Raw genomic sequence first — 13236 nt, forward strand, 5'->3', positions numbered from 1 at the left:
GGTACTTACATGGGCTGTGTGTCAGGGGCTGTGTCATCTGAGGGGAGGAAGTGCTCTTTCCTGTTATGCTACCTCAGCAAGCCCCTGGCCAGCCCTGGAAGTCCCTCTCAGCTCTGGTCCCTTCGTCCTCCCGTGCGTCATCCTCTTTCGTGCCACCAAGCCAGCAGAGCTGGGGGAGGGTAGGAATGGGAGGGGTGAGCCCTAGTTTTGACCAAACATGTCCCAGTCCTTGGCTACCTTGCAAGCAAGGAGGATGTGTGGTGGAGGTCCTTGGGGACTACTGACCCCAGGGCCATGCGAGCTTTAGGAAGCACCTTGAACTGTTGAGAGGAAGGGAGTGCCACGGCCCACTCACTCCTCTCAGAGGCCAGGGCCTTGGGAATGTGGTGTAGGCTGGGGCAAGAGGGCCACTCAGAGCACCAGGCCACAAGGGGGGCAGCGATGCCCAAGAGGCTCAGTGGCTGTTCCAAATGTTTGTAGGATAAGACTTGGGGAGTAGGGAAGATCCCTTGGAGTGTGAGGTGGAGTAATTGCATGCAAGGCTTGCCACTCTTTCACTCTGTAGGTCAAATGCTCTTCTGTTGTCTTCTAATTGCGGTGACTATATTTCTGAATGAAAACAAGGGTTTCAGAACCTGCCTGACAGAAGATTTTTTTTGATTTGTGAATTTACTATGTGAAAGATTTCCAGGTTGTTTACATGGCGTCACAGTTATTAGAACCTTAATTGCTATGATTGTATGGGTAACGTGCTATAAAGTCAGGGCTATTTCAGGTGTGCGATCACTGAATGAATAGGGTGATGGAAACATGGCAAGCTGGAGGTCAGCGTGGAGGTGGCAGCCGGGAGGGTGTCAGCCACCGGCTAGTTGTAGGCATCGGCCTTTGTCCTTCCTTGGCTGTTCCAGTGGGCCTTGTGGGGCTGCTGGGCCTTCTGAATCTCTAGTATGGTGTCTGCAAAGGGGAACCTCATGGCCGTGGGGCTTGGCTCAATGCCTTGTGAAAGTGAGCTCCAGACCACTGCCCTCAGACGCAGCTCCCGTCTCAGATTTTTGAGACTGACTGGATCTAGCCAGTCACTTCCTGGTTTGAGTAAATCTTCTTTTGTACATTTTCTTTCTTCCTTCCGTCTTTGATTGATTGATTATTTTTGGACCCATAACTCTGTTTCCACTTTGTGATTCTCTGGTGAGATGGAAAGGGGACCCACCTTGCTCCTGCCTTTTTCACAACAGACACTAGACAGAGCCTTCAGTCCTGGGCCAGGCAGATGTGGAGTGCAGCCCAGCCAATTAAATGGAAAGCACTCGGGCTCTGGAGTCAGAAAGACCAGCCTGGGTTACATTCTGGTCTGTCACTCCTTGGCCATGTGACTTTGGACCAGTTACTTAACTTCTCTGAGCCTCAGTGTCCTCATCTGTCAAATAGGCAGAGTGTGTGAAGTCACTGTGATGGTCACATGAGAACATGCTGTACAGCACCTGCCGCTAACATGGCCTCTGTTACTCCCCTTTCCCTCATGTTCACCATCTCTTTAATGTTTTTCTCTGGATTTTTTTATTGTGTTGGATGGATACATGGGAGGAGGAGTGGAGAGGATTCCAGTTATGGTCCACACAGGGGTGTTGCCAGAATAAGATAGGTCTACTTGGGTAAAGATGGAGACATTCTGATTGGGAAACCTTGCTTCGTCACTGCGCTGCGCTAAAAACAGCTCCCTTGCCACCAGATCAAAGTTTTCTTGTAATGGGCTGGTGGTTTACAACGTCACTGTGTAAACAGACCTGGTTCTCTTATCTTGAGTAATTGCAGTTTAATTGGGCCTCCTTGGGAAGCAATTCCCTTCTTACCCAGGGCTGTTCACACACTCTTCATGTCCACCCCACATGCCTCAGAATCCTAGTCTTGGAGTGGTCCCAGGGGGGTCTGTGCTGTCCCTGGGCTTCTTGGGAAGGGCCTGTGCATCTTACTGTGCGGCTCGGCACAGACATCCTTTCCTGCTCTCTGGGAATCCTGGGCAATAATCGATAAAGCATTTTGGATTAAGAAGTAGGGATACACAAAAAGAAATTGGGAATGTAAATGGAAATTAGAAAAGAAAGTTTTTTCTTGTTCCTTGGTATGGTGATCGCTTTACTGGAGAGATTGCAGGAACCTATGTTTAGGAAAATTATTTGTAGTTATAATTTTCAGTGTTCATCAGAAAAACTGAAGGAAAAAGGAGTGGTAAGTATATTTTTCCAGCACCTTAGAAAGTGGGGTTTTCCTAGGATAACGGGTTCAGTTAGTACCATCTAGAGACTTTTGTAGCCAGACCGCAATGTAAGGGTATCATCCAATATCAGGAAATTAAGGTCCTAAGGGGTAAAGTGAGATGCCTTCAGAGCTGGCAAGAGGTACAGCGTGGTCCTGACCTCCTGACTCCTGGCCTAGGAAGCACCTTGCTACTGAATTCACCTTAGTCATTTGTTAGCTCCGTGGTGATCTGTAAGAACTTGTAACTGGCTTTCATTTGGGCATCTCTAGGCCTTGTTTATGGTGAACTGGCCTCCCCTGCTTTAAGAAAGAGACACGCTCCATTTCCTAGACTGCCGAGCAACTGGAACAACTGCCCAGTCTTAGCCAGGGTGCCTTCTCCCCTCCAAGTCCCACGGTCCCGGACGAGGTCTGTGTCTGTCCTACCTGCCATGTCCACGCAGTGTATTACTGAGCTGTCCCCCCGCTGTCACTAGGAGTTGGAAGGCTTCACACTAAGTGAGAGATGCTGACAAATGACACATATCTGCAGATCTCTCAGCAAGAGCGCGGCACCTGGGCCATGTGAGGCTCAGAGGCTCTCTGCCCTTTCCCGGCGCGAGCACCAACCAGGTGTCACTGCACGCTTGGTGTGCGGGCAGGGGCTGTGGTCTCAGGGGGACGTGAAGAGCTGCTGAGCTGGTCACACCGACTTGGGGTGCTATCCTAGGGGGCCCGCAAGGGCGGCCTCAGCCGCTGCCCGTGGAGAAGCCAAGCCAGGCTTTTCCTGAGGAGCAGAATTCCATGTTCCCGTCTCTGCAGCTCGCTCTGTGCCTGGGACGTTTTTCTCTCTCAGAAACTTGTCAGGCCCGCCCTTTCACCAAGGCCCAAGCCCATTACTCTTATTGTTTTAAAAAGAATTTCCTGGCCTTGAGACTAAAATTAAAAGTCCCCTTTGAGAGTTTCCTCTTTTGTCTGTTCCTGCCCCTCCTGGTGGCTGCCCCGCCCTTCCCTCCCACCTCCTGGGCAGCAGGCTCCGGAGGGCTTGGCACTGAGGGAGGGAGCATTTCTGTTGGCTCCGCCCCTCCCTCCCCTCAGGGGGCAGGGCAGGTGTGCCCTCCTGCAGCACAGGGGCCCCGGTGTCCCTCCAAAGGCCAGGTGCCCTCTACCCAAATGGTTTCCTTGACATTGCCAGTAGCGCCCTCGAGGGCACGCTGGACTGCAGGGACAGGAGGCGCTGGCTCATCTAGCATCTTCTGAGGAGGGGGAAGCCCAGACTTGACTCGGAGTCTGCAGGGTTGTTTAGCCTGGTGATGGGGTGAAAGGTTTTAAGCTGAGAAACTGACCATTTATTGCACAAACTTTTACTGAGCACCTACCAGACAAGAGCCCCTTTCTCTACTGAAAAACGGGGAATTCCCTAAAATCAGCGTATGAGCCTCGTTTTAGGGAAGAATTCAACAATATAAAGCTTTCATAAATTTTAAGAGGGTATCATGTATCCTGAATCCAAATCATGACTGACAACTTCTGGCTCTGTAGGCTTCTGCACCCTGGGGTGTCTGTCTATCAGATGAAGATTGTCAGTTACGAGGTTAGGGGTAAGAATGTGGATGGATCAGCAGAAGGGGGCTTCAAGCTGGAAAAGAACTTGGGAATCATTGAGGCCACCACCCTCCCCAGGAAGCAGAAGCTTAAAGAGGTTAAGTGACCGGCTGGAGGTTCCGCAGCTCCCCAAGGGCAGAGCAGGACCTGAATCCAGGTTCCCAGATTTCCAGGCTTCTGTCTTCCTGCTAGAGCACATTGGTATCGATGACATTCCTGGAATAACACAGTTATCCGAGGGCTGGGGGATGGCACACCACTGTGCCCGCCCATCCAGTGTTAACGCAGCTTCGCCTCTGGTGTAAAAAAAATGTTTTTCAAGCAGCAGCATTTAGAAATATTTATTGTGTATTATATGTCAATGGCTCTGCACTAAGATTAGACCCTAGGATTCGGAAGCCAATCAAAAAAAAGACAGATTTGCTCCCACAGAGTTTTGCACTGACACACAGGAAGTGAGGAGGGCGTTAAAAAGCAAACAGCTGGACATTTAAGGCTGCTTGACTAAAGACCGAAATACACTTGAAAAATAGATCTCACATACGCTTGTAGACATGCAGACTCCAAGTGTTTGTGATTTAGTGTTATTAAGTATTCCCCTATTCCCTCTTTTTCAATCTTGGGGTGGTAGGAGAGAGGCAGAGAGAAGGAAGTATCTGAGCGAAGCCTCTGGCTGAGAGACTGGCAGGGCTGGGTAGCAAAGGTGAGGAGACACTCAGACGGACAGACGCATGTGTGGAGGGAAGCTGGAGGCCCTGGTTCTGAAGCATGGAGGAGGGGCTGGGGAGAGGTAATGGACTGGCCAAGACCTTACCTGGAGGGCTAAGACCTTACCTGGAGGGCGAGTGGAGGGGGTCAACGGTGCTGGTGACTGTTGGGGCCGGCTCGCTGTTACAGAAGAGCAGGGATAAGCCTGTGTCCACTATCCTAATAACTTCCAAGTTTCAGCAGCTTCATTTCATTCCTTTCCAGGATCAGAGAGGCAAAGCATTTAGGCTGTGTCCCCTGATAGCCTCTGAGAGGACAGAGAGAGCAGTGGGGTTCCCTAGGTGGCCGTTGCTGTGTGTGACAAAGCAGAGCAAAGATGTGTGCTTTCCTGAGATGCCTGGGGGACCCAGCCCCTCCAGGGCTGCCTGGCCAGCACCCTCTTCTTAGCGGCCGCTTGCTCACCACCCTTGTTCCGAAGCTCTGCCCTTGACTTCTGAGACATTCTGCACTTTTCTGTGTTTCCTCCTATGTCTTGGTTGTTTTCTCCCCTCATTTCTCCTCTTCACTGTAGGTAATTTCCAGACCCAGTTTTGATCCTTTCTCTTTTGGGACTAACTGCCATTTTTCTTGAATCTACACTCTGAGTAGATCCTTCCTGCTCCAAGATCTAATTCCACCTTTCCTGGCTTTTCCCATCAGGCACCCCCACCAGGGACCCCACCAAGGGGCGCTGCCATCCCCCCCATCTGGATGCAACCCGAAGTGAAATGGACCCCCACCACTCTGAGTTACGTCCTTACACTGTTTTCATTTACTGTGGTTAAAGCAAGCGACCTCAGCATTGTCTTGGGCTCTTGGACCCCCCTCTTTCCTTTCTTCCCGTCAGTCCTAAAATCCTGCTGATTCTTCCTTTCCAACACCTTAAATTTCTTGTTTCCTCTTCACCTCTGCACTCATGGCCTTAATCCAACTCTGTCTTCACAACTGGACTCCTGCCCAGCATGGGAACCTGGGGACACGAGTGAGACACTCACACAGGGCCAAAACATCAGGGGCGCCCCAAAGCAGTAATCAAGCTAATGACACCTTAAGGGAATATTTTCAAACATCCAAATTAATGCAAAGTCACTATAAACAATAAAGACTTTAAATACATTTAGGGTTAATAGAACTGGCTTTCCCGTTGTGCTTCAGCCTCCAATATGGCTCTGCGCCTGCTACCACCGGCGTCAGCTTCCTCCCCCCAGCTCCTGCCCCACCAGTCCACCAGTCCCACTTAACACGGTTAAAGGAGCCTTTCTAGAGCATCCTGTTGCACAGGTCACTTCCTCTAATGTGACCTTGGAAGCCTTTCTCCTGAAGCTGAATCCCTGTCTGGTATTCATGACCCTTGACTCTGGGATCTTGCCCAGTCCCTCCAGCTTTACTCTGTTCCAGTTATCCTACATTCACAAGCCTGCTCACTGCCAGGAGCACACTTTCCCCTCACACCTGTCACCACCTTTATTTCCCCATGGCACCTCTGTCCATCTTTCTCATCCTTCCCTACACAGCAGTATGTATATTAAGGGTCTCATCTTCTTTGGCTCTCTAGGTCCATCACCAAAAGTTGAGGCTACATCTTACTCAGCCTTTCAGTTATTATCTTACTTGGCTTCCTCCAGGATGTTGTACCTGCTGCTCCCCTCCCCTTGCATATGGGTACTTAACCCTGTCTCAGACCCTCACAGCAACTTCCTGTTTACTTGTCAATATGCTCCTAAGGGTAAAGTTTGTTTCTTGCTCATACTGTATTCTTAGCCTCCAACAGAATACTTGGCATAGACCGGGTGCATGGTATATTCCATAAGCACTTCATGAGTGCTCGTTGCTGCCATCCATCTAGCACCTACCATGGGACAGCAGACAGCCTTGTTGAGCACTGTGTACTAGAGCCACACAGGATTTGTGGTGCACATGTAAGAGAGAAGACAGTCTGAAATTGAACATGCCTGGTTAGAATTCTATCTCCACTCTGTTATTAGCCACGTGGACTTTGGAAATTTACATGCTCTCTTAGAGCCTCCGTTTGCTCTTCTGTAAAATGGAGATAAAAATCCTAATCTTGTACCACTGTGACTCTTAAATGCAACCATCACTGCACAATGCTTAGCACACCAAGTGGTATAGAGCAGGTGTGCAATGCATGTTAGTTTCCTTCAGTGATCGATCACCTGTGGGATACTGTGTGAGGACCTTTCAGGGGGTTTCCTTAAAACTGTGATGGGGATTGGAAGTGTGCTTTGCATCTCATGAGCTTACCTGCAATTGCAACCAGGAAAACAAGTCAACCGAGAGACTCAGACTTGTTTTGGGTGGTGCCCTTTGAAAGTAATGAGCTGGGGGGTTGTGTTGTCCATATACCTGACCTGTTAATAACCTGCTTCTCTCTACTCAACGGAGACAGTTTCGTAATGAATTGGAACTAGCTGTGTGGTTCTCTTGAGTAAAAACGTTCTTTTCATACTCTATAAAATAGGGGTTCAGTCAGTTTGTGAAACGTCTAATAAGCAAGCAGGGGTCTAGATAACAAAAATCATGCTGCTCCCAGGAACCTCCACTAGCAAAGGTGTCTGGGGTTCATGGTAGGCTTGGGGCCTTATCTCCTGCTCCTTAAGCACAGTGTCCTCTGGCTCCACTGAGAACAGCCAGAGAGGCAAGGCAATAATGCATCTTAAAAATAGAGTTCCACTCATAAAATAAAAAGTGAACTATCCCTGACAACAAAGAGCCTGGGTCAGGGGCAGGAGAGATGCCAAGGAGAAGGCCCTCCAGTAAACTCAGGCTGATGTGGCCTGTGGTTGTTGATCGAAGGCTTCAAGGTGACTCGCTGTACAGCCATGTCATTGCTCAGGTCTGGAGCCTCACTGCTTTATCCCTAACCCCGCAACCTCTCCTCTGCCTTCTATCTCTCTCCTGCATGTTGTATCCAGACCATTTTCCTGCAATACTTTTTTGCATGCTTCCCTTTGCCTCCAGTGACCTTTCCTTAGCAGAGAAAGCATTAACTTTCAAACCTGGAAGAGGCTCTCCTCAGGTTTCCACCACCTTCTCAGGGCCTGTAACCAACTACCCACTACCTACTCACAAGGATCCTACTTGTACAACCTACTGCCATCTTACAAGGAGCTTCTGGTTTAGGCAAATCATGCCCACACACCCCCAAAAGAAGACAGGGCTGGACAATGTAGAGTTTCCCTTCATACCATTTAGAATGAACAGGTTTTCCCTCAAGACCCTATTCCTATAGCTCTGAGGCTGGACATTGAATTTTGAGAAAGACTCTAGAGAAATATGAAAAGGTGGGGTTTGATATTGAGAACACACAGCTAGTCTAGGAAGTGCTTTTCAAATGGACTCCATTGCAAAGTATTATCGAAACCTACTTTTCCTTGGGAATTCAAAAGAAAACCTTAGTGTAGTTGCTTCGGGAACTTACAATATTAAATACAATGCCAGCTAGAGGGTTCTAAGCCAGAACTGAAGGCATGTTTTTGGCGGAAGCTCAGTAGAGTGTTCTTGACAGTGATTTCTCTGAACCTCTTGGTCCCAAACACAAGCGGCTAGCAGAGGTGTCTCTTCCACTTCATTCTCCTGCTTCTCCCAGCATGCCCTGCTACAGAAGCCAAACATGTGGCTCTATGACAAGTCAAGGTAACTCCGTTCAGTCCTGGGGGTGTCATTACATTCTCAGTACCTTTACTCCAGTTGGAAGATGAATTGCCCCAAAGTCAACTTCATCCAGTCCAAGTTTGATTGGTTTATTGAATATTATGGAAAATATGGCCCAAAGTACTGTGCACAAAGCACCTTCTATAGCTTGGGTCTGGTTGTCATTGTTCTCTGCACCCATATACTCTCTTCCATTATTTTTACTGAGCTTAAGTGAATGGACAATTGCAAAATGTGGACAAGTGCAGAGTGATCGAATCTATCATAATGGTGTACTGCAGCTCAAGGGATGGAAGGGTTAGCAAGCTACTCTTTAGGGATGAGAATAGCCCCTGAGGAGTTACATTTAATAATTAGTGCCTTAATAGCAATAAATTTAATCATATCACATTCTAGCCAAGTTTAATTATCTTAATAGAGATTTTTTTTTTTAAGGTGGAGGGTCCATAGAGGAGAGAAAGAATATATAAGGAAAAAAGAAAAGTAGAGGATGGGTCATTGTAGACTCCTAAACTCAGAAAATCTCTTTTCTATGAATCTGCTGCTTCTTGTTTTGTGTCTTAATTTTTAACCCTCTTGACCAATTCCAGGAATGTTAGGCATTTCTTATTAAAATAATACCTACTTAATTAGATTTTGCATACATGATTTATTACATGCATTTTATATACTATAATTTCACTGCAAGCATTTCATGTTTTATTTTACTTTATAAATAATTTTCTTACATATAGTATGTCAACTAATCCTTTTACCATATGGGGTAGGTATTGTTATTCCCATCTTAGAATTGAGTAAACTGAGGTTTAGATAAAGAAACAGGCCTAGGTCCCCCATTAGTAAGTAGTGGAACCAGGATTTGAATCCGTGTCTACCTGGCTTCAAAGAACAGGGTCTTAAACACTACAAAACATGGCCTCCCACTTTGGACATCTGTCTTCCTTAGAGAGTATTGGGTGGATACTATATTTTATGGATTTCATAAAACTGATAAGAAATGAGCACAAGTCTCCAGATATTGAGAGAAACAGTATCACTAAAACCTAGGCACATTGATTAACTGAAAAATGATATAGGTCCATTTTGCTTTTCCTTTGGTATCTGTTACCTATTGGTTCTGTCATATTGGAATGTCATGTAAGAAAACCTTTCATGGTGTTTTTACAGAATAAAATAACATACAAAGCTAAAAGCCAGAATTGTATAAAGATGACAAAGACTCTGTCTTGCTCTTAACCATGGTTCCTTATTTGAAAATAAGAAAAGGTAGTCCTCCAAATGCTTGAAGAAATGGATGAAACAAATATATACATAGTTTAAGTCAGAAATCCTGCTCACTCCCTGTGTCTTTTTTTTGGGGGGGGGGAGTGATTAATAAATGATTCTATTCTGTTATCATCTATGGACGATTTCTATTTATACATAGCTGGATTATATCAAGTCATTGGTCCATGAGAGCTAAACTATAGAAATTTTGCTCTTGATGTATTTCCTTTTTTTCTCTGGCCACAGAGGCAGGGACCTATCAATTCTTATGAAGATCCTCGGATCGCCTGTGGTTTCCAGTCCAGTTATCACCCACAAAGAGCTTGCTACCCCTTCTGGGACGAGATGGCTACTCAGGAAGTTCCTACTGGTCTTGAACACTGTGGCTCAGGTAGGAACATAAACAAAGGCTGAGAATGAGGATAGAATTGAAGGACAAATGGGGATTTGATGAGGGCTGCATTCTCTGAAATAACAGCCGCCATGGCTTATGTGGGTACGAGATGCTATTGTTCTCTGGTGGAAAGTCCCAGGCTGTCTTGATAAGTTTGAGTTACTTTATTTTCTAAGGACAGGAAGACTAAACTCTAGGAATGTGCCCAAGAGAGGTTACTTCAGGTCTGCAATTTGTAAATCTGTCTAGTGTGCGTTTCCTCAGCCTGCCTGTTGACACAGCACCTAGAAGTTTTGCCGTCAGAGTATGAGCTGTGTAAATGGAGGGTGTGCGAATTAGCCTTCTTTTCTTTCCACCGTTCTCTGACCTCTGCTTGTGCCCACCTGCCTCTGGCTTCTTTCCCCCCTCCCCTCTGTCTCTCAGCAACATTCCCTTCACTCCTGATTCTTTGGGCACAGTGCTGCCCCCTGGGGAAGGCATCATGCTCCTCTAGAGAACTAACGGACCCGTGCTCCCAAAGACCCTAGAAGTTCCAAGTCCTTACTTCCCTTCTCTTTTGCAGGAGTCACTGTTTCTCACAGACTCCATTTGTCTTTGTTTACCTGCTAGCTTCTTTTGTTTGTTTGTTTTTAATACAGAATATAAAACTTGAAGTTGGGGATTCTGAATGAGACCAAGTTATGATAATAAATCCAAATTCCAAAAAAAGCCAGTTAAAATCTGTGTTTTCTCCCAGGATGAATTCACAGCATAAGAAATTTCATTTCTATCATGTTTTGAAAGTATGTAATTTCGAGGAATTCCATAGGGGGAAAGCCATGGAAACGAAATGCCACTTTTTTGTTCAGTGTCTCTTTATCCCATAAAATTATACAGTAAACTACTTTTGTAATAGTGGTGAAATAAAAGAAACATTTACTTTTTTTCCCCACGCGTTGTCTTTGGCCAGAAATGTACACAGAGGTAGAGAGCAAGAAGGAGTTGTCCTTGATGGGGCTTGGGGAAGGCATGGGAGTTGCTTTCTAGCTGCTTAGCTCTTCCTCTAGGGCAAAATGAAATCGATTCCTCTGTTCAAAATTCTCTTGACTCAATAGCCATTTTGACCTTTGAAGAATTCTTGGGCACTGCCCTGGATTCCAAATACCATAACATTAATGTTGTTACTTTCTGCTTGGTATCTCAGTTCCTCCCAGGCATAAACACGAATGTCTCAGCTAGCTATCCACGTCAAGAGGAGGCGAGGGAAGATTCGGCACCTGTTTACAGGTTACACTTAAGGACTTAAAATTTCAAGAAATGAAAAAAGTAATCCTTCAAAATTCTAAACGAATTAGATCTCATTAGTATCAGCAAAAGGTCAGAATAGTTATATTTGTCTGATTTTTGAAACCTATTAATGCCACTTGGCTCAAGTCTTGTCTCTCCCAGCGTAACAGAGGTTGAAGCTACCAATTACTGTGACACTTGCAGCTGTTGATGGTGCCTCTGTGTGCTACAAGTTACATCTTACTAGTAGCTGAGGTCACCTCCACACCCGCCCATAGCCTTAAGATCAGAATGTCTCTTCTTCGCAGCAGAAAGACATGGTCCTCCTCTTTCTTAGCTCAGAGGTACATAAATTCCCAGGTGGAGGTGACTTTTCATTCTCCTCCTTGTCAGGATTCGCAAAGGCAAAAGAGTTATTTCAGGGCCAATGAGACAGTGGCTGTGATGCATGTGAAGAACCTCTTAGGATGAAGCTGCTTTAAAATGCAAGGACTAACAGCAGGGCAATACCATCCTCTTCTTATAGGTTATTTTATCGTTGCTAGAAGGAAGCTGGGGTCACCCAGACTAGTGGTTTGGGGGTAGGATGGGAGGATGGGGACGCATAACAACCAGTTCTAAAATGATCTGGATTGTCATCAGCTGCAGCTCAGAAATGCTAGAAATCTGCCACGGGGGAGGATTGCCTTGGTGGCAAAGGCGATGTCTGTAGTTCCATCCGTCCTAGGCTTCCTCTGATGGAAATATCTGGCAAGATCCCTGAGCTCTTCCAGCTCCTCTGCCTTTGCACTGTCCAGATGAAGGAGATGCAACATTATTTCCGGGCTGTGGTCCAGCCTCCTGTGATGGGCGTCCTTTGGAAGGAGTCCGTGGGGTTAAGGGGAAGGGAGATGAAGACACGGACCAGCCAATGATTTCTCCAGCTGCAGTGCATTTCCTTGGAGATGTGTGGAGTAAGAAGAAAGAGAGAAAAAAATACTCTACATTTTTTCATCTTCTTTTATCCTATTTATAACTTCAGCTTCCTTCCCGTCCTCCGTCTCAGGGCCACTCCCCACCCCCGCTCTCATCTCACGTTTTGTGCTCTAGAAGGGATGAATGAACTTCTTTTCCAAGTACTACGCATCTCTCAGTGCCTGGAATGCCCGACAGGAGGGGCCGTGGAGGACTGGGTAGGCCCCTTAGTCTGAATGTGGTTCCTATTTAGAAAGGGACAGAGGTGAGGAGAAGGAGGCGGAATGCAGGAAGGGAGAGCATAACACTGGAAGAAAGCGTGAGCCGGGGAGAGCCTTAGCAGGTGACTGGGAGCCAATGCTCAGTAACCAGGATGAGTCCAGACCTGGGTACAACAGAACAGATGGTAAAAGAGATGCTGGGGAAGGAAGAAGAGGTGTGTGAAAAAGAAAGTAAAGGTGGGCGGTAGCAGAGAGGTGGAGAATAATGGGTAGAGAAAATGAAAGATGAATGAGAAGGGGAAAGAAGGGGAGCCTGGAAAAAGACGAGGCGAGAAGGGGAGGGGAAGATGACATGCCACAGCAGAGCAGATGAATCTGAGGACATTAACTCCACGGCTATAAAGGGAAGGCACATTTGCATGCGACTGCCTGTGCAGCTGTACTTGTCTTCATGACAATCTTGTAGTCATCATTTTCTTTCATTCCTACCTCCTCCTCTGTCCGCCCCTCTCCCTCCCTCCTCCCTATCAGCCTGGAGCCATTAGCAAGAGCCAATGGGACGGAGAGCCGGTGTTCTGCATGAATGAATGGCCCTTTCTGTCTCAGCTTCTCAGCATCCCTCTGTCAGGGCGTCTTGTGAATCAATGGAGCCCCTTACACAAGACAGGGCTGTGAAATGTCTGTTACTGTTTATAGTGTTACTGGAGGGGAGCCACCAACCCTGCCTTCTCTCTGTTCCCGTCTCCCAACCTCAGCCCCTTCTCTCAATCATCATAGCAAGAATCATTTTTTTAGGCCAGTCTCTTGCTCCTTGTCTCTAGAACTCACTAGCATTTCACTGCCATTAACTATTAGAGCCAGTTCCTTTCCACAGCC

At 46.8% G+C, this 13236-nt stretch overlaps 1 protein-coding gene across 3 annotated transcripts in view; it reads left to right on the forward strand.

The window, feature by feature from the left end:
- Positions 1–13236, forward strand: part of ETS1 (ETS proto-oncogene 1, transcription factor) — a 125373-nt gene that overhangs the window by 16039 nt on the left and 96098 nt on the right. For all 3 annotated transcript variants that reach the window (XM_037000811.2, XM_073239495.1, XM_073239494.1), the window contains exon 4: positions 9772–9916. In XM_037000811.2, coding sequence (XP_036856706.1) covers positions 9772–9916 — 145 coding nt within the window. The remainder of the gene's footprint in view (positions 1–9771; positions 9917–13236) is intronic.

This window comes from Manis javanica, chromosome 6 (genome assembly GCF_040802235.1).
Source record: "Manis javanica isolate MJ-LG chromosome 6, MJ_LKY, whole genome shotgun sequence".
Lineage (NCBI taxonomy): Eukaryota > Metazoa > Chordata > Mammalia > Pholidota > Manidae > Manis > Manis javanica.